Source organism: Myxocyprinus asiaticus, chromosome 4 (assembly GCF_019703515.2).
Source record: "Myxocyprinus asiaticus isolate MX2 ecotype Aquarium Trade chromosome 4, UBuf_Myxa_2, whole genome shotgun sequence".
NCBI classification, from domain to species: Eukaryota; Metazoa; Chordata; class Actinopteri; order Cypriniformes; family Catostomidae; genus Myxocyprinus; species Myxocyprinus asiaticus.
Window position 1 is genome coordinate 26,098,094 of NC_059347.1, and position 22,390 is coordinate 26,120,483.

Here is a 22,390-nt window from a genome sequence, read left to right on the forward strand (position 1 = left end):
GTAACACTTTAGATTACAGCCCGCAATTTACAGCGTAAGTACACTGAATTTACAGCGTACCTTTTTGTAATAATAGTGTACCTATAAATTACTTATGTGTAGGTATAAGGAAAAAATATGCAAAGTTTGGGGAATAAAGGGGTAACAAGTACCACTTTAAATTACAGCCCACAGATGTTGTACTTACTCTGTAACTACGTGAAACAAGGAGGTAACAAGCACCACATTAAATTACAGCCCGCAGATGTTGTACTTACTCTGTAACTATGTGAATCAAGGGGGTATATTTGCCAGTAATTAAATTAATTAATTTCATTTTACTTGCCTTGAAACATGGAAGACCAAACTAAGTTAGATGCACTTTGCTATCAAAACAACATATCAATTATAGGCTATTGTATATATGCAGTAAGATGCAAGTGTTGTGTTGTATCATGTTATATTTGTATTTTATTTCCTGGGAATAGCTGGAAAGAGGTAAGCTTGTTTTCTACTGCATTGCACCTTGATGGACTGCAATGCCATTTGAACAGAATAGCAGAAATAGAAGAAGTTATTTGGTGTATGTAACACACTTTCATCAGGTAAGTAGCCTTGATTTAAATTTCTAAATAAAATCATATTGCAAAAACCTCCATTATGTATCCTGTATTAATAGAGTGTGTACCCCATAGTTAAAAAATACCTACAGTAGCCTATATATGTAGGTACACTATTATTACATAAAGGTATGCTGTGTAAATTCTTGCTTAATTGCTCTCAAAGTAAGATTGTTGTTTAGTATAGTATAAGGTAATATACCACATAATATTAGAATAGTTACCCCTTAGTTATAAAATACTTACAGTATAATTTATTTGTAATATTCCAGGTTGTTACCCCTTTATTCCCCAAACTTTTCATATTGTTCCCTTATACCTACAAGTACGTACTCTGTAGTTACACTATTAATACAAAAAAGGTAGGCTGTAAATTCGGTGTACTTACACTGTAAATTGTGGGATGTAATCTAAAGCGTTACCCCTCTTTTCAATGCTGAAATAATGCAAAAGCAACTAATGATGGATAAAAATAACCACAAAGTAAATTTTCCAGTTGTAATGATGAGTCAACGGAGATGAGATCCATGTGCAGCTTTTAATAACAATAAATGTAGTAATACAGACAGGTAGAGGTAAATCACCAGCAGCAGTAATATCAAAGGCAGTCCAGAGGGATATTCAATAACCAGGCAAGATGTCGGGGCAGCAGACAATCACAGGTTAAATCCAGATAAACAAGGCAGTAATAGTAGGCAGGCAGCAACGGATCAAAAACAGGGTAAACAGTCCAGGATAATACACAGGAAATGCAACAAACTCAGAAAACGCTCAGAAATGTCAGCCTGGGCAAAACAAGACTTCGCCATGACAGCGAGTGAGAGTGAGACTTAAATAGCTGAGTGAATTGGAAACAGGTGAACAGGTAATCATTGACAGGTATGGGGATCATGGGAAATGGAGTCCAGAGAGTTCAAGTCAAACCCCAGGTGATGGAGCCCTCTGGTGGAGAGGAGGAACAACAAAGGCGGGATATAAATATAACCTTGCGAAAGCCGACCAAACTGTCAACAAGTATGTTTGTATGACATATCTAATATGTCTTATCATGACAGACTATTAAAAGAAAAAAATTCTGTTGCCCAGATCTTTGCACAACATGACTATAAATGTGTAGAACCTTTTACATTTAATACTTGGGTCTTATATTATTTTATATTACGTAAACATCCGTTTTATATTTGTATACAGCTTTAGATTATGTAAATATATTGTATGCTACATTTATATAACATTATGTATAAATATACATACCTTACAAGTTACTGAACTAAGTAACTTACTAAATATACATACTTTACTTTTGTTTTATTTTAGTTCATGGTGCTTTAATATACTTTTGAATAGATCACATTCTACAAATGACACACGTTTGTTGCCTAGCTCTTTGCACAGTGTGACAATAAATATGTGAAAGAAAAGGATGCAATTTATTTTTGCTTTGCGTTCTCAATAGGACGTATTTAACAAACTACCAAACATAGCAGATGCTGCAAACTCTTGGATTAATATTAAAAATGCCTGTGTATTCAAAAATTTCAGGTTGATTGGCTATGAAAATGGGGCATTGAGAAAAGTCAAAGGCAGTTGTTAAGTGTGACACCTTCCCTCCATTTTTAATTGGCAAATGTGACAGGCTCACTGACTAGGAGGGCAAAATCTGCAAAAACTGTCACTAAGTATGACACCCCCAACATAATCGAGTTGTTCTGAGTCTGTTAGTGTGGAGCCAGCTTTACCCTTGTAAAATAAAAAAGATTGGCAAAATTTTAGTCTCAGTCACCATTCACTTTCATTATATAAAAAAAAAATTAAAAATTAAAATAATAATAATAAAAAAATACAATCAAAGTGAATGGTGACTGGGGCTAACATTCTGACTACTTTTGTGCTTTAGAAGAAATAAAGACATACAAGTCTGAAAAAAACAAAAACAACATGAGGGTGTGTGTCATGGTCTCTGGGAGTCTGCTGGTTTGTTCTATTGTGTTTATGTTCTCTCCTTCATGTGTTTCAGGTGCCGCTGGCATGCAGAATCAGCATTTCCATGGGAACCTTGATTATATCCATGAGAATGCTGATCATGCCAACTTTCAGCTGGCTGTCGGCACCTGCCCCTTGTTTTTTCCTGCCTATATTAACCCCACTCTGTTTTGTGTTCATTGCTAGATTTTTGATGTGTGTGTGGTTACTCACCTCGCTCTCTCTGCCCTAGTCGGTCCTGTTACGTGTTTTGTCTATTGGTTACCAGTCTTCGCTGCAGTGCCCGGATTGTGGTTACCATCCTGTTGATTTCTTTGCTTGCCTTGACTTCACCTGAGGATTCCTCATTGGTTTTCCCTCTACACTGCCACGACGCACTCACGCCTACGAACACACTCTCCTCCAGAGTATGCCTCGCAGATCTGCGCTCCACACTACCACGATGCACATAAGCCTACAAACACTGAGCTCACGTCCTTGGTCCAACATCTTCACCAGCCTCCCGTTACTGATCCCACTGCGGAAGCTCCCACATCGGCCCCAGCGGTCCCCCCCATTATCGGATGCTCAGAACTCAGTCTCAACCCTCCTGTTACATACTCAGTTGAGGCGGGGTCATGCTGCATATTCCTCTCACAGTGCTCACTGTTTTTCTCACTGCAGCCCTCCATATTCCCATCAGAGACAGCTAAGGTGGCTTTTGTCATTACGCTCCTGTCCAGGAGGGCCAGCGAGTGGGGAACCACTATGTGGGATAATGGCCATTCCTCCTGCTCCACCGTATTTTCGACCATTCAGCCCAGGGCCATGAGGCATCGAGGTTTCTGGCCAGTTTGTTCTAGGGTAACTGGTCAGTTGTGGACTATGCCATCGAGTTACACACCCTCGCCACATCCTGCGAATGGAATGATCAAGTGCAGTGGGATCCTCATTCCAGGATGCAATTTACGCCTTGGACTTGCCACCCCGTTTTGATGACCTGGTGGATTTGGCCATAAGAGTGGACTAGCGTCTCACGCTTCAACGCAGCTGGCGCTGTTCCCCACATCTCAAGCTGGCTGACCATCACATTCATCCCACTCCTGCTGCCAGGTCATCGGAACCGCAGTCCAAGGCGGAACCCATGCAGATCGGGAGGACTTGGCTGTCACTGGAGGACAAGCAGCGGCGTATCACCAAAGGGCTCTGCCTCTACTGTGCAGGCCCTGGTCATGTCTTCGCCAACTGCCCAGCAAAAGCCAACACTCGTCAGTAGGAAGGGGGTTACTGGTGAGTGCAACTCCACTGAGCAAAACCCTCACACTATGGACTATTCTCCCGGCCCAACTGCAGTACGGACCGACCAGTCATGCTGTCTCTACTTTGGTGGATTCTGGAGCGGAGTGGAACTTCCTGGATGTCACCACGTCTTCCAGATGGTGGGGTCCGGTGGTCAAGTTGGATGAGCCCATCATGGCCCATACCATCAGCGGCATGTCCCTGGCCATCGTCAACCATTCCACCAAGCCGCTAACCCCAGTCTCCATTGGCACCGGTGGTGTTAGGGCATCCATGGTTGGTAACCCACAATCCTCACATTGACTGGTAAACCAATTCTGTTCTTGTCTGGAGTCTGTATTGTCTGTCTCACTGTCTTAACTCTGCTGTCTCTCCTGTCCAGTCTTGTATTTCGTTTCAGGATGAACCGGCTGATTTATCCAGAGTACCTGTAGCATACCATGAACTGACGGCAGTGTTCAGTCAATCTGTGCTGCGACCCTTCCTCCTCAACACCCGTACTATTGCGGCATTAATCTGCTTCCTGGCACTTCCCCCCCATGAGGTCGGTTGTTTTTGCTCTCTGCTCCCGAGAGAGAGGCCATGAATAATACATCAGTGATTCTCTAGCAACTGGTCTCATCTGTCCTTCCTCTTCTCCTGCAGGGGTGGGGTTCTTCTTGTGGAGAAGAAGGACGGTTCGCTTTGACCCTGTATAGATTATCGGGGGCTGAATTAAATGGTTAAGATTCGCTATCCTTTGCTGTTGATGTCCTTGGCTTTCAAACTCTTGAAGGGAGTGTCCATCTTTACGAAGCTGGACCTACGCAATGCTTATCACCTTGTTCGGATCTGGGAGGGGGATGGGTGGAAGACAGCTTTTAACACCCATAGGGGGCAATTTGAATGTTTGGTCATGCCTTTCGGATTCCAGGGGCTCTTGAATAACGTGCTTCGGGTCGATCAATTTGTGTTTGTTTAATTGATCTTCTGACAGAGTATCCAGGACCATGTCCTGCATGTCAGGCGGGTGCTTCAGCGGCTACTTGAGAACCAGCTGATTGTTAAGGTGGTGAAGTGTGCTTTTCATGCGCAATCGGTTCTGTTTCTGGGGTTCATCGTCTCATCCGAGGGAATGCGTATGGACCCGGTTACGGTCAGAGCAGTCTCCAATTGGCCAACACCAGATTCCCACATATCCTTGCAAAGGTTTCTGGGGTTTGCCCATTTTTATCACCCTTTCATTCGAAACTACAGTCGGCTCGCCGCACCACTGACGGATTTCACCTCCACCCGTACTGAGGTTTGTTGGTCCCCACGGACTGAGGCCACATTTTCTAAATTAAAAGAAAGGTTGACTACCGCTCCAATCCTTAACATTCCCGACCCTTCACGTCAGTTCATGGTGGAGGTGGATGCGTCAGAGGTCGGGGCTGTTCTGTTGCAGCGCTCTTCCTTGGATGGGAAGTTGCATCCGTGTGCATTTTTCTCACACTGCCTCACCCCAGCAGAACAGAATTATGACATCGCTAATAGAGAATTGTTGACTGTCAGATTGGCCTTGGGTGAGTGGCGCCATTGGTTAGAGGTTCGGGGGTACCTTGGGCACTATTTTTTAAATGCTTTGATTGCGTCCTCTCATATCGTCGAGGCTCTAAAAACGTTGTCTCAATGTTTTGAACTTGAGACCTCCACTGCCCCTCTGGACACCATTCTACCCTTCTCTCGGGTGGTGGGCATGGTGTCCTGGGATGTGGAGGCTAAAGTCCACTTTGCATTACGCAATGCCACCTCGCCCGCCAAGTGTCCAACGGGTCTGTTATTTGTTCTGCGATTGGTCCGGACACACGTCCTCCGGTGGGGCCACTCGTCCAACATTGCCTGCCTTCCAGGGGCTGCTTGTACCCAGGCGCTCATTAGGCAGCGATTCTGGTGGCCTTCACTAGCGCAGGACATTCACCGGTTCGTGTCCACTTGCCCTATTTGTGCATCTAGTAAGACCTCCAGTTGACCACTGCTTCTCCAACCACTGTCAGTCCCTTCGAGACCCTGGTCCCACATAGCCATGGATTTTGTCACCGGTCTCCCTCCGTCCCATGGCAACACTGTTGTCATGACCATTGTGGACTGGTTCTCAAATTCCCCTCCCCAAATTACCTGGGTCCCGGCCTCATTGATCAGTTCCATCTTCATCATGGTAACTCTTCTGGGGACTCCAGGAGGCATCCCTGAAGAAGGGGGGTACTGTCACGGTCTCTGTGAGTCCGCCGGTTTGTTCTATGTTATAGGTGCCGCTGGCACGCGGAATCAGCGTATCCATGGGAACCTTGATTGTTTCCATGGGAACGCTGATCATGCCAACTTTCAGCTAGCTGTCGGCACCTGCCCCTTGTTTGTTTCCTGCCTATATTAACCCTACTGTTTAGTGTTCATTGCTAGATTGTTCTTGTGTGTGTAGTTACTCACCTCGCTCTCTCTGCCCTAGTCAGTCCTGTTACGTGTTTTCTCTGTTGGTTGCCAGTCTTCGCTGCAGTTCTCGGACTGTGGTTACCATCCTGTTGGTTTCTTTGCTCACCTCGACTCTTCACGTGAGAATTCCACATCAGTTTTCCCTCTACACTGCCATGACGCACTCACATTCGTGAACACACTCTCCTCCAGAGGATTCGCAGATCTGCGCTCCACACTACTATGATGCACTCACGCCTACGAACACATTCTCATCCAGAGGATTCCACGTGGATCAGCGTTCCACACTACCACAACACACAAGCCTATGAACACACTCTCCATCTCCACGCTGCAGTCGGTGTTGGGTTCCCTCACATTTTGCTAGCTCAGCTGTGTTTGATTATTGTTAATAAATTCTGTTAACTTTGCCTCTGCACTTGGATCTCTGGTCTCATCCTTGACAGTATATAAATGACAGAATTTAAATTTTTGTGTGAACTTTTCCTTTACTGTGCACTCATCTTACAGTGTATTTTCATGTCCACCAGCTTTGTAAAGGAGATATTCAGTAGAATGACAGCCTCAGTCACTGTTCACTTTCATTGTATGGAAAAAAAAAAGATACAAAGAAAGTGAATGGTGACTAAGGCTAACATACTTAACATCACCTTCTGTGTTCCACAGAAGAAATAAAGTCATAAAAGTTTAGAACATCATGGTAAGTATACTGTATAGCGAAAGAACTTCATTTTGTATAAAATATCCATTAATGCATACAATCGTGCAGCATCTTAAGAATTTCCGTAAGCTTTGTATGTTATCAAATTCATTTTTGGATGTTATTTGTACATGTTTTAGCTCTCTTGGCTGTGTTCCTAAAGCCTTGGTGGCAGGCAACCAGAAAACATCAAGACGATGATGGGAACTGTACCACCCTGCCAAATGCAGGAAGCGCAGAGCATCTGTATGATATGGAAACTGCTGGCCAGCTGTTAATCTGCTCAGCACCTCAGACACTTGGCTCTGAAATATTGCTCGTTTTGGGAAGGGTCCTGTGGTGTGGCAGTAGAGATTTAGCTCACAGACATTGATTGCTTCATTATTCACAGTACCACCACAGCTACACATACTGTATGTTTGGTTTGGCTCACTTATACACATACCCACTTACTTAGTCAGAAACACATACAACTAATCCATAAATTATTCATTTAATAATTATACTCATGTTTTGTGATGTAGGTTACAATAGAAGTCTTACAGGTTACATGGGAAAGTTAGAAGACTTTCCTCCACTGCAGACTGCCCTACACTCGAGCACCTTGTTTGTTTTGGAAAATTTCCCATTGCAAAGCAATGGGAAATATGCAGCATATTAAATCAGGATCTCTTGCCATTGCTTATCAAGATTAATCTGTGCACAAAGTCCATTTAAACATAAGGAGATCCATGCTTCTATGGGAAATGGGGCCAGTTTGTGTTTTCTTTTCAAAAATAAGATAGCTCAAATGCAAACTTATTTCACAAGCGTGTAATTTTCACTCATGTGTTGTTGCTGAAACAAATAACATATGAGGAGTAGGACAGTAATTGTAACTTAACTGTACTCCTCTACCACAGCAAAATTCAGTAACGTTTGTGACTTAAACTGATGAAATAATTAAATAAATAAAAAAACTTATATGTTCGTTGGCTTTAAAGTTTGGCTATATAGCCAAATGTCGATTATCAAATAGTCTTATCAATGGGATATCTTAGACAAGGGGATCATTGGGAGCAGGTAAATATAGTTCTGTCTAATTTGCCAAAATGTTTACTAACCAGAGAACTAGCTTCAGTAACACAGCTGCTGAGGAAGCACCAGCTAAGAATCTTCTCTAAAGACTGATAATGCAGTCAGCTAGTCACGGTTGTTATCGCAAAATAAAACTGACAGGGTGATCAGGATCCCAACACGAAGCAGTTTAAACCCTGAAGGGGTTCATTTTGCAATAACCGGCTGATTGTACATTATCCCACTTATTACATGGCTACTAATCAAATAAATTAATAAATACATGGACATAAAATGTTGATTTGCATTGAAATTATATAAATATGTGACAATCCCTGAACAGTTGAAATCCACCTCCTGTTTGAGTTCTGCTGGTGTTTTATTTTGTGCAAATATCCTTCTAATTCCTCATTCTTCAGCATTTTACAGGACTACTTTACAAATAAACAAATAAATGGACATGAAACATTGATTAAAGTTGAAATTGTTTTATTATTGTTTGATTGAAATAGCTTACTTTTTTTTTGCACAGTGTTCTGAGAAGCAGGAGCGATGGCTTGCAATACCCAGATGAGCGGTCTGCTACGATGTGTTGTTATTACTTGGAAATATCTGACTGCTAGATCATGCCATTGACCAATCAGAATCAAGTTTTCCAGAGAGCCGTGTAATAAATTGCGTTAGCAGTTTATCTTATTATCGAAAGGATTTGCATTTTTAGTGGCAGCTTGACCATCAATTTCCAATTTCCCTGGAATGTGTCAGATTTAATGTGTGTTGTATAGCATTATACAGTGTATAATACAGAGATGGCAAGCTAGAGTGCCGTAACCTCCTCTTTGGTGTTTATGGCAATTTACACACTAATTTTCACATGTTTCTTCTGAATCTGAGTGTAGCTGAGCCAAACTTGCCTGTTACATGAAAGATCATAGTCTAAGAGACCCAAATTTGGCATTAACTCAAGTTTTTATCAAGTTTTGATAAATGTAGAGTAGCGGCACATTTTAATTTCTCTGAGATCTGTTACTGTGCATTCAGTGCTGTTGTGTCTGCTGTGTTGCTGACTTAAAAATGAGGTGAGTACCTCTATGCGTCACCCATTAAACACTGTGAAGCTTGTTTGGTGGGTGTTACTGAGAAGACTTGAGTTTTTATTAGGTTGCCGTCACTAGACAGAATCAGGATAATTTTAAGTCTAAAATGAGTTCTTGCTGCAGACTGTGGCTCTGCTGACTGAACTGAACCTGAATGAACTGTATGGCTGCATATGCCATAACTGTTTCAGATGTGTACTATGGCTCATAGCCACATACATCTAGATATGGTTTCATTCCCCACCCTTATTATGGCTCCAAATAAGTCTTTGGGTTACTAATGAAATTGAACAAAGGGATTTCAAAGGCAAGCATCATTGTTCTATTGAACTCTACACTTTTTTCTTCAATATTTATAATACATTAAATTACTTTTATATACCTCATATGCTAGTATAACTCAATATGATATTCTTTCTTCCATGGAACACAAAAGGAGATGTTAGGCAGAATGTTAGCCTCAGTCACTATTCACTTTCATTGCAATTATATATTTTTTTATTATTATTATTTATTTAATAAAAGTGAATGGTGACTGAGGCTGTCATTCTGCCTATCATCACTTTTGCAAAGCTGGTTGACATGAAAAGACTAAATTGGTCTTATAGAATCACTTAAAGGAATATTCCGGGTTCAGTACAAGTGAAGCTCAATCAGCAGCATTTTTGGCATAATGTTGATTACCAAAAAAAGGATTTTGACTCGTGCCTCCTTTTCTTTTAAAAAAAGCAAAAATTGAGGTTTCAGTGAGACAAACAATTGGAATGAATGTGGCCAATTTTTGAAGGGTAAAAAGGCAGAAATGTTAAGCTTATAATTTTATAAAAGCACTTACTGTACATTAATTCTTCTGTTAAAACTGGAGTATTTTTTGAGCTGTTAAGTTGTTTAAATTGTCATTTTTACAGTCATTTTAGTGTTTGTGACATTACAACGTCATAGCAATGGAATTGTAGAAATTTGCTACGACTTTACACAGAAAAGGTTAGTAAGTGATTTTATCTCACTAAAATCAAGTTTACACACATATTATTTATGGTCTTGTGGCTATACTTTTGAAACAGTGAGTATTTTAACATTCAAAAATCGGCCCCCATTCACTTTCATTGTAAGTGCCTCACTGCTACACAGATTTGTGCTTTTTTTAAAGAAAAGGAGGGGCAAGTCAAAATGAATTTTTGTGGTAATCAACATTATGCTACAAATGCTGTCGATTGAGCTTAACTTGTTTTGAACCTGGAACATTCCTTAAACTATACAGTATATTAGCATTTTTAAAAAATAATAAAAAAATGAGTTTTATGTGTGTTGTCTTTACACATCACAGCAGTTTCCTGGTGAAATGTACACCAGAAGTGCTACAACAACAATACCTTTTATTCCCTTTCTCACAAATCAAGAGTAAAACGACTATTGATTATGATTCATAAACACTTACTTTTTGCCCTGTTCCTCACACAATGCTATCTTATGACATCTAAACACTTTTACTGTAGTGCATGACAACTTTTCTATAGTGAATGATGACTGAGGCTCAACTGCTCAACATCTCATTTTGTGTTCCACAGAGGAAAATATGTGATACAGATTTGGAACAACGTGAGGGTAAGTATGATGAATTTTTATTTGGGGGTGAACTATGCCTTTAAGATCTTGTGCTTCCTCTTGCCATTAGTCAAGTTAAGTTATACTTTAATATTTCAGAGTGGAAAAAGTACCTGTTTCCTTTAAAGCTGACAACTACCTTATTTTACACCCTTAACAACAATTAAATTAGCCTAATTTTCATGAATCAACCAGTCATAAAAAAGCTGTCAAATTGCCAAATTAGCTGTCATAACTGTCATGAGTATTTCAGCAAAATGGTGCTTTTGAGTTTATGTGTTGCAGTTTGGAACGAAACAGTAAGCAACTTATGACATCATCTGTGGTAATCAAACATTAATACTTGTTTTAGACCCATATTATTAGCATTTGGTACGTAAGTGCAAACCCATAAAATGTGAATGAAAATGAGTCATCCCTTCTGAGGTGAAATTTCCAGTCACCCAACCAGAGACCCTTCCTCATTTTCCATTCTTTCTTTTCTCTCTCTCTCTCTCTCTCTGATGGTGTTTGGCTTGCACAAAACCATGTCTACTGTGCACTTTTTTCTGGGTGTGCAGCATGACTCTTTGGTGCTTTATTCTAAGCAGTGCAGCCCTATAGGGATGGAGGGTGTCTTTCTCACCTACAGTCTGTGAATTACCATAGCTGAGATAACTGTGATGGGGCTTTAAACATCATCTGCCATGAACAAGTTACTCCCTTTCCATGTCTCCCAATTGAGAACATCCTTGATTGACCACACATTCTCCTTGCACAACTCCATACCTAATGTCCTGTATGTCGTGTAATAATGAGAAGGTCTTTTTAGAACCCAGAGACAGTTTCCTATAGGTCAAGTGGGTTCTATCTTTACCATGTTCCTGCCTTATCAATTCAAGCCCCTATTAAGTAATCTGACAAAAAAAGGTTACACTTGGTGAAGAAGTGGTTTAAAGAGAGAGAGGGAGAAGGGATTGTGGGTGTTTGCTGGATTGTTAGCTGATCATAACTCTGCAGACAGCCTGAGTGGTAGTCTCGCAGGCTTTGAAATAAAATGTCATAACACAGCAGATTCAATCTGGGTTGCAATGCACTGCACTGGTCATGTATTGCAAGTAGGTGGAGAGGTTGCATAAGCTGTTTAAACTCTGTTCAACTCAAATTGAGAGCACATGAATGGCATTTTAAATTAATATTGTCTTGGTGGGAACATTTTAGACTTGGTCACTTATGGACAGATTTATTTTGAAGAAATATAAGCTTACACAAAATGTTAAGAAAGTAATGTTTCCTGTCTTTTATACTGTTTTGTTTTCTATTTTTTTTTACTTCACATTTTAAAGAAATTGTAGATTTTTTTCTATATAAACCTTGATTATACATAATGCAGCCAGCACAAACAGCACATTGTATTCCACACATGCCACATCTCCTCTAAAATCTAAGCAGAGAATCATGAATGGCAGAAAAGGGATGCAGTTCTTAAATGAGGGAGTCTGCACAAAAAAGTAGGGTGATGGGTTCCATCTCAATCTCTAAGGGGAGGGGGTGTGGCCACAATTGGCCATGGCTTCAATATAAGCCTTTTGTATGGACCTCTGAGGAGCCCAAATTTTCTTGAGGCACAACTACTAACACCTTCACCTCTTCATCAACAACAAAGGCAAGAAAGCGTGTTTTGCCTGCACTTTCAATTTTTGTTACCTGATTTCACTTATTTTTCCCATATCTTTTTTTTTTTTTTTGCTTTTTCAGTCAAGAGGCCTTTAGGCAGAGAGATAAAAAAGATGCTTGCTCTGCTTTTCTTGGTGTTACTTACTACCAGTCTAAATTTGCATGTTGAAGCACAAGGTAAGAACCACTTATCATCCTTTTGTGCATGAATGAATGAACGAATGAACAAACGAATGAATAAATGGATTGTATTTTCAGCATGCATTTGTTTATATGCGTCTATAAGAGTGTGGTGGATGATTGTAATCCAAACTGCACAGCAGAAACTGCTCAAAATATAAAGCAGGTAATTTAGAGTAAAAGTCTGATGAGAATGAATGACAAAATATATATTGTGATATATATTTTATGTGCACTGTGGTATATATATATATATATATATATATATATATATATATATATATATATATATATATTATTATTATTATTATTATTATTATTATTATTTTTTTTAAGAAAAAAATATTTGCCATGGATGAATGTACTAATTTCCTCAATGTGATCACTTCAAAAATGCAATCACAATGAATCAGTTTGAATTATTATATTCCACTATTCATCTCAAGAAATACTTCCAAGACTCAGCCCTCTATAAACATAAACACATAGATCCACAAAGATTCAACTAGCCACAAATCTTCATAAGGTCTACTGGATTTGCTTCTCCACTATTCATCTCATGCACAGCCTTTGAGGTCAACAACAAAAGATTTGGGAAGCATTTTCTCTTCGCTTTTGAAAATGTATAAGCCCATTTATTTTGCTATCCTAACTGTGTACAATTACTGTATACGTTTAGTTGCAGTTTATTATTTGCATTTGCAGTAGCATTGTTTTTCCCTGTTGTTTGTAACCCTAATACAACAGACCTGCGACCAATATTCGAGTCGTGACCCAACAGTTCTGGTCTAAACCATCTAACAAAGGAAATTTAACAGCTGTTTAACGGTATTTAGCAGTTGACAGTTATTGGGGGAGGAGAGCTGTCACTAAACTGAGCATGAAAAGTGGTGCTTCAGATTACATCTGTGTGCAGATGTAATACCTTTTTGTTTGCTCCTGTTGGCAAATGATGTCATGAGCTTGGTTATGGCAGCTCCTGATAAGGAGCCACACAGTGGACCTTTTTATGTCCCGTCTGCAGCTGTGTGTTTGAGACTACGGGCGTTGCCAGATCCTCTGACTTCACACAATTACTTTAGGTAAACTGAAGTCACTGAGTATGTAATCTGACAGGAACCACAGCAAGATTAACAGCACCTGAAAATGTAAGGAGCTCCTTGCTGAATAGATTCCAAATTACTCTTTTTTTTCCCCTCTGAGGTAATGGTTTGTAAAGTCAGTGGGTTTGCTTAGATTGGGCTGGGTCTGGGCTGGGGCACAAGGAGAAGAGGTGGGGACCGGGAGGCAGGAGCAAAAGTTTTGTATGGTTAAGAGCTCTGAGCGTCTGCTCAAGGCATAATGCAGCCATTAGTCAAGGATGGCTGAGTAGGGGGGTGTGTGATTGAGAAAAAGAATGGCTCTGTGTGTGAGGGGAGAGAGAAAAGGAGAAATAGTGAGGGAGCGAGAGGGAAGCTTTCAAATAAACGGACTATAACGCATACAAAGACAGTGAGAAAGCCTACATGTCAATGCACAAGTAGGATGGTTATGCGTGGTCCCATCCCAGCTGTGTGCAATAACTCATGTCGATGCCTCATGCTTACCTCCACTTGCTCAGCAAAGAATAGGAAGTAAAGTGTAGCCATTAGGACCGCAAGACTCATCTGTGGGAGTGTTTCCATGTGATGCATGTATACACAGATGTGGATGCCAAATCAGTGTATTTCCATGCATTTAGGATTGTATACCTCACAAAGAGGATTTTGTTGCATCTTAAAGGGCTCCAAAGCCACAGTTTATAGTTTACAGCAGATGCATTCAAGCTGCCAGTGGGCGCCGGACATATGTATTAAGTTACCACATTGAATGATAGTGTTAATGTAAATTTATATCACCCTCACTGTTTCTGTTGCAGTTTACAGAGGATTTTTCCCAACTGCTTTTTGATCTGATGTGGGTTTTGCCCTTTTATCTCTCTGTATCTCTATATTTTATTTATGTCTTACTCTTTTTTTTTTTTTTTTTGCCATTCAAATTGATTTTTGTTTTATTTTCTCTACAATACACAGTATAACTTTTTTCCATATGGTCTATCTCAGTTTGTGCCCATTTTAGCATTCTCAACTAAAAAAATATCAATTTACGTTTCATAGTCTATCCTTTGGTGGTCATGAAAGAGGCACTTTTAAATATTTAAACCACCGCAGTGCTTCCATTCTGCCAGGCAAGAGTAAACACTTTCCTTCTATTTGCTTATAAGAGCGGGGATAATGGGAGGGTGGAAATAGGGGGATGGGGTGCCATGGGGATTGGTTGGAATTGGGTATATGGAGAAGGTGTGGGTTTGGGTTGAAATTTGAGAGGTTAAAATTGTGCAAAACTGATGCAAAATCTCCCCATCAGTGATGTATTTATATTTTATGCCAAAACGCTTTCTTTCAAGAGTGTTTGTGTGTGGAGCCCAAATCCAAAAAGCTTAGCTGTAAATTTCAGAAACTTGTAGCTACTCTCATTGCTCTAGGGTGTGCTTAATCATTTGATAAGCGATTATTCATCTGTTCCCTCTGTATCCAGCTTGTAACATTGGCACACTGTCTCCTAAGTGAGAGTTTATTATGAAGAAATTGTGTGTGTGTGAGAGAGAGAGAGAGAGAGTGCATGACTCACACTGAAGTGGTAAAAGGGATCTGAACCATGGTGTTAATGAATGTAAGAGCTTCTTTAAAACTGTGGAGCTTAGTGTTTTAATTACATCTGGAAGGAGGGGATTCTCTCATCAGTTGCTCATAAATTGAATGTCATGCTTAGCTTTTGGTGATTGATACAGATGGTGGATCACTCATCATAAGAACAGGGGATAGTTACTTATTTAAGGAGGTTCAGTTAAGTGAGGGGTAATAGTGGGGTAAGGCCAAGGTAAGGTAAGTGGCTTGAAGCAGAAGGCAAAAAATCATGAGTGCCTGCTAATTATTTCCATCTCAGGTTTGAACATGTGGGAAAGGTTTTCTTAGTTGGAAAGTTTTTCCTGGTGGGAAAAGCTTTGGTGTGGTTCAGGCACCCTGCGGTTACACTGCTTCTCAATGTAAAGGTTAGTTGTTGAACATGCTGGTCAGAAGAATGACAGAGCCTGTGCACATGCCATTAAGAATGACATCAGACATGTTTCCATAAATTCAAACAAAATCACTGTTCTCTCTAACACTACTGATAGCGCATTGTGCAGGCAACCTAAGAGACATGGGTTCTGGTCCCTTGGGAACCAGGAAGTAATTGCATTCACATAAAAAATGATGAGTGTGATTTGGAGATTACTATTTTCCCTCTAATACTACATTTTTACTCCTGATGGATAGGTTTAGAGGTATGCATTCCATCCTTTACAGCTTTTGGCACCACTCTGTGGACATTTCACCCTGACACTAAGTTTAACAGCACTTCCAGCTTCGGCCAGTGGGGTGGGGAAGTGATTCAAATTCCAGTAAACACAGATCAATCTCAGCAGCTGAACATTTGAACGGTTGTCACCGAATTCACGGTGTGATCGGTCTGTGCTGTAACTCAAATGCATTTAGTCAGATCAATGTTTAAATTTCTTGACAGAACTGACATCAGGTTCATTAGGTAAACAGATGCAGTGTCAGGGAGTAAATAACTAAAAGTACTGACACTACTAACTTAAGTAGTTTAAGTATTTTCACAATAGCTTTTCTAGTAACAAGCTACTTTTTCCAAAAAGTAGCACTGCAGCATCACAAAACTCAACATCACTGTTTTGTAACATTGTATTATGCATGCAGTAATACAGCTGAGGCAGTAACCAAACAAACCTAAATCATAATTTATTTCTTAAAAGTATTGTTGGGAAGTATAATGCTTGCAAATAAATTATTTTTATCTTAAAATAATTGTTTTATAAAATCCAGGGAAATGGAGAAAAACAGAATGTCCAATGAAAGTTATAATATTTTTAGGGGGTAAATCATTTTAAATGTTAGAACTGCAGTTCATACTATATGCTCTTTCCATCGTAAATTCCTAGGGCAAAAACTGTGTTTGTCTATTTTTTGTCCATGTGCACCCAAAGGTAAATATGTGATAGATGTATAAGTGGCAATTAGTAGCACACCCTAAATTATAAATCAGCCTGGTCTTGCAACACAGTTCTTAGTAGAGTAGTCTCTGTTTTGTCATACTGACACGCCACTAAACCCATGCTGACACGAATCAACTGGAGTGGATGAAATATAAACCTTGAATCTCACTTGATAATGTGGCACAAACAGGCATTTAGTAACATTTCACACTTGAATGATGATGTGGGTTAAATGATTTGGCAGAAAGCATCTGTAGACAGTTAAAACCATGGAGAAGATGGAGACTGGATGGTGCCTAAAGCTAAATATAATCAAGTATGGTGTGCAGTGGACACTTTGATAAAAGAGTATACCAGATGAGGAGAACTCTATGGTCGTGTTTAGTTTCTTTGATATCCATCAAATGTTCCATCAAGGAACTGTGAAGAATTGGGGCCTCCAAGACTCAAGCAGAGATCAGGAAACATCCTGAGGAGCTGAACGAGACTACTACTGCCAGAAATGTTGCACAGCATCTACTAGCAGAAAATTTTGATGTATGAGGGGAACATTTGTCTTCATTGTTAAAAAGAAAAAAAAATGGGACAATGCTTGGTAAAACATTTAATGAAAATGGATGAGCTGTCTGTGGTTTCACAGCGTGTTTGCAAGCAGAGCATCTGATTCCAATGAAACATAATTAGATTATTTCCTCCAGTTATGGTTTGTATGGCACTGTGTGTCTTTCGTTTTGGTGTTGATGCCACTGTTATGCATATCACAGACTTCAAAACCTTATCACAAAATATATGGATAGCCATAAAACCAAATCAACAAAGAATGATTCAGTGTAATGACAAATTGATTCGTAAATAATCTAATAAACTGTCCTTTATCCAGTAAATGTAAAATATAGCAATAAGCTACAAGAGGCCATGCAAGTGGTTCATTGCTTTAAACAAAATCAATATGAAAAAAAGACATCAGTATTCAATAAACAGTGAAATTTATCATGAATAATAATTGGAATAAATAAATCTTTCACAAAGTAATTTAGTTCATTATTTTAAACTGTAGTAATCTGTAGTTCCAAGCAACGTAGCAACTTGTTTATTTAGAATGTGCACTCACAGGAATTTTCCTAGTATTTTACAACATCTTTGAACATAGCTTTTGTCCAATCAGGGTTTTGGGTCAGAACTAAAAAAAAAAACAAACAAAAAAAAAAAACAATTGCAACAATCAGTACGTTTACACGTGTAGTTATAATAGAGCTACTGCAGATTTTTGTGTTGTGATATGACACAATGTATAAACAAATATTTGAAGGAAGTAAATAAACAGAGCATGTTGCACAGCAAAATTGTGGTCTGAATAATGTGTATACATGCCGAGCTATAATTGCATTATTTAGGTCTGTTTCAGATGGACTAAAGAATTTACACAACACTTTAAAAAGACAAATTATGTTTTATACTGACTGAAATCAAACTTTTAAAGTGCATGTAAATGTAGTGAATGTAAAACATACTTGACCTACTGTGTACTTTCAATGTGTAGAAACCCTTGTGAGAGGTATATCCATCTGTTTAATTTCAGATATAGGCTCAAGGATTAAGGTGTATGCCAACAGAGGTGACAATATCACTCTGCCTTGTCACCTGGAGGGTCAGTCCAGTTTGTTCGGAAACAGAATCAAGTGGACCAAAATGGAAAATGACTCTACAGAAACAGACGTGCTTATCTCCATGGGCTTCCACAAGAAGACCTATGGGAATTTCCAAAACCGTGTTTACTTATTGGAGGCAGATGAAAATGATGCCACCTTGGTTCTGACTGACATAAATCTGAACGATTATGGCACCTACATATGTGAGGTCATTAATGGCTTGAATGACAAGATCACTGAAGTGGACCTTGAACTGCAAGGTAGCTTTTTTTGTCATGATGTATTATAAGCAAGATATAGTAGCTATTAATTATTTGCATAACATTTACATTTAGTCATTTAGCAGATGACTTACAAATGAAAATTAAACCTTAAAGCTGAAGTGTGTAATTTCTGCGCCACTAGTGTCACCAAGCAAATCTCCAAACATAATCATTGTTTTCCGACTGATTCCAGAAAATTCACCCACCTTCCATTGGTTGTTCAAACAGTCCTGCCCGAAACTCACACCATTGGTTGAGCAAATGTTGCTGTGTTGGGCTGGACGTGCCACTCAAACAAACAGAGGAATGTTTTGATAGTGCCACAGTGCCACAAAGTTTAACTTTTAGGTCAAATCAACCTAAAAATTGGTTACTTACAGTTGAATTAGAAATAATTTTTACATCACAAAAATTACACACATCAGTTTTAAGACTGCAACGTAATTAACACAGTAGAGATTTTCCATGCATTTGTCTTTACTGGCTGTTATGCAACAAAAACAGAAATCTGAAACGCACTGCCTGTAAAAAGCATAATTCCTTTAAAGCACAGTTCCTAAGTTGAATTTCAGCTGTTCATTTCAGAGAACAGTCAGCTACTGTACATATACCCAGAGCTGCACATTCACACTTTAAATGTGAAGAAGATGATCTCTCACACTTATTTCAACACTTGTTACATGCAACTTATTATTTGCTCATTCTCCAGTAATGTGTTGTAGTTATTGCTCTTGGCCAAGACCACCATTGCAGAATTGGCTCCAGAGAAACAATGAAGATCTTTACACAGAGAATTGAGGTGCATGAGCATAATGAAACAGGCTGGCACAACCGGCCATTGTTAACATTTGAACAATGGAGGACAAATTGAAAAAAAAAAAAAAAAGCCTCAGCCCTGCAAGTAAATTTATTTTCATTTATATGCAGTTTTTCCCATGTGTCTGACATTGTACCAAGTAAATCTTTGAAACCTAGCAGAGAGGCACTGTAAAAGTAATAGGCTTTCATTAATATTGTTCTCATTCGTTCATTGGTGTAGTCATAAAGTTCCTTCACCAAAACAATCTTACATTATACTCAGTTGAACTTTTCCTTAGGGGAAGATTCACTTTTATTCACAGGGGTTGTTTTCCCATACTCCCCTCGTCGGGGGCGTTACAACCTCAACTTCCATGATGCCGAGGCTGCATGCCTGGAGCAGGATGCCGTGGTTGCCTCCTTTGAGCAGCTGTTTGAGGCATGGAAAGGTGGCCTGGATTGGTGCAATGCTGGCTGGCTGAATGATGGAACTGTGCAGTATCCAATCACCAACCCCAGAGAGCCCTGCGGAGGCGCAAGGACCTCAGCTGGACTGAGAAACTATGGTCAACGGGACAAGTCCAACAGTCGTTATGATGTTTTCTGCTTCACATCCGCCCTTAAAGGTGAGTTAAAGGTATAGTTCTCCCAAAAATCAATGCTGCCATTATTTACTAACCCTAATGTCAGTCCAAAATCATATGCTATTATTTTTCCAAGGAAAACAAAAGGAGAAATTTTTAACAATCTTCACACAGGTCTTTGCCGTACCACAGTTCAAAGTGACCATGCCTCTTAAGCTCCAGAATGGCAAAAAAAAAAGCACATACGACTTGTGCACTACATTCCAAGTTGACGATGTCAACAGTCATATTGTTTATATCTGTTAGTCTGACTTAGCAAAAACTGGACTTCAGTCAGACTAACTTACTTACATGACTTTGTAAAAATATGAGTTATTGCTTTAGTATGACTGAAATTTACAAACTGACACAATGATCTACTCGGAATGTCTCTTGACCGAATTTATCCACCACTTTTCGTAGTGTCTGTCTCCACAACCCTGAAACCCTCAATCTATTTCTTTGAAATCACAGGACGCTTCTACTACCTGATCCTACCAAAGAAGCTGTCCTATGATGAAGCTGTCCAGGCATGCAAGAATGATGGAGCTGAGATTGCAAAGGTGGGCCATATCTACTCTGCCTGGAAGCTGCTGGGATACGACCGTTGTGATGCCGGGTGGCTGGCCGATGGTAGCGTCCGTTACCCAATCTCCAGGCCCAGGAGGAACTGCAGTCCCACAGAGGCAGCCGTTCGCTTTGTTGGTTTCCCTGACAAAAAGCAAAAGCTGTATGGTGTTTACTGCTACAAAACCCAGTAGTGAACTATCTCTTATATCACCAACCAAAGAGCAACAATACACAGGTCTCCACATGAACACTTATGAAGGACTGTTTGCATGAACTAGCCATAACTGTGACAAATATTATTGGAAGAGATACTCTAAAGACCAGTTTCATAAGGTTACTTTCTCTATACTAACTGTAAACAGAACAAGTGCTATTTTATCTCTCATTTACTTTTTTATATGGATTTATACATCATACATATGAACAACAATGCAACAACAGGAAAACAAAAATATAATTTGTTAAGGATATTCAGCTGGAATTAAAGACATATAATTTTACAGTAATAATTACAATAAAAACTTTTAGTAAGTTAAGAGTGAGTTTGTAAAGAACCTCCCTGTGATTGGTCATTATGAAACTGCAATAAAAACTTTAAATATTACTAAATATTATAAGATTGACAAAAAGTTTTTGCAAGGTTTTTTTTTTTTTTTTGGTACATGACTGTACTGTGAACTTATTTTACCTATCTGCTTAATATATCGAATATGAGTGTCAACAGACTTTATTTTCATAACTAAGTCATGCACATAATTGCATTGTTTTATTGTAAGGCTCATCACTCATTGCCTTCCCTCTTCGCTATTTGTGATTTCCTCAACCATTACTTGTTCTGTTATTGTTTTTATCTTTAGAGGCACATTATTCCTCAATTCTTGTCCTTGATGGCCTTGGTGAAGGTTTTTTTTTTTGTTTGTTTTGTTTTGTTTTTTACTCTGAAAAGATCTTTAAATGTGTTCCTTTCTGCATACAATTTGACAAGTATCTAATCACAGGCAGTGACAGAATTTTACAAACTGCTGCATGTGATGTATTGGACTTTGTTGTATTGGCAGAGTACTACAAACAGAACTCAAACAGAGAGGCACGTGAGATTCTATAAGGACCCAGTTGTATATTTGCAACAACATTTCAAGACTAGCTTGAGCCATACACCGATCAGCCTCGTGCCGCCAAAACAGCGCTAACCCGCATCTCAGAATAGCATTCTGAGATGCTATTCTTCTCACCACAAATGTACAGAGCGGTTATCTGAGTTACTGTAGACTTTGTCAGTTCGAACCAGTCTGGCCATTCTCTGTTGACCTCTCTCATCAACAAGGCATTTTTGGCACCATTTGGAGTAAATTCTAGAGACTGCTGTGCTCAAAAATCCCAGGAGATCAGCGGTTACAGAAATACTCAAACCAGCCCATCTGGCACCAACAATCATCCATGCAATTATCTAATCAGCCAATCATGTGGCAGCTGTGCAGTGCATAAAATCATGCAGATACGGGTCAGGAGCTTCAGTTAATGTTCACATCAACCATCAGAATGGGGGAAAAAATGTGATCTCAGTGATTTGGACTGTGGCATGACTGTTGGTGCCAGATGGGCTGGTTTGAGTATTTCTGTAACTGCTGATCTCCTGGGATTTTCACATCCAACAGACTCTATAATTTACTCCAAATGGTGCCAAAAACAAAAAACATCCAGTGAGGGATGAGAGAGGTCAACAGAGAATGGCCAGACTGGTTCGAACTGGCAAAGTCTACGGTACCTCAGATAACCGCTCTGTACAACTGTGGTGAGAAGAATATCATCT

The 22,390-nt window shown here is 39.5% G+C and overlaps 1 protein-coding gene across 3 annotated transcripts; it reads left to right on the forward strand.

The window, feature by feature from the left end:
* The first annotated feature begins 12,364 nt into the window (after positions 1–12,364).
* Positions 12,365–21,804, forward strand: LOC127439544 (hyaluronan and proteoglycan link protein 1-like). Of its 3 annotated transcripts, XM_051695715.1 has the most exons (5): positions 12,365–12,411; positions 12,504–12,599; positions 18,257–18,586; positions 19,687–20,013; positions 20,485–21,804. In XM_051695715.1, exons 2-5 carry the CDS (start codon positions 12,536–12,538, stop codon positions 20,769–20,771), a joined length of 1,008 nt encoding a protein of 335 aa, XP_051551675.1. In that variant the 5' UTR covers positions 12,365–12,411; positions 12,504–12,535; the 3' UTR covers positions 20,772–21,804. The 3 variants fall into 3 exon arrangements, with proteins under 3 accessions (XP_051551675.1, XP_051551671.1, XP_051551678.1); XM_051695711.1 differs by having other exon boundaries at positions 12,371–12,599; XM_051695718.1 differs by having other exon boundaries at positions 12,371–12,599; positions 19,711–20,013.
* Positions 21,805–22,390: the final 586 nt, after the last annotated feature.

What these genes read in the sequence shown, in the direction of transcription:
- LOC127439544 (XM_051695715.1), top strand. Translation starts at nt 12,536, where the DNA reads ATGCTTGCTCTGCTTTTCTTGGTGTTACTTACTACCAGTCTAAATTTG. An exon ending in AGTGGACCTTGAACTGCAAG is followed by an intron (nt 18,587 to 19,686) that starts GTAGCTTTTTTT and finishes ACTTTTCCTTAG; the next exon opens with GGGAAGATTCACTTTTATTC. An exon ending in CTTCACATCCGCCCTTAAAG is followed by an intron (nt 20,014 to 20,484) that starts GTGAGTTAAAGG and finishes TTGAAATCACAG; the next exon opens with GACGCTTCTACTACCTGATC.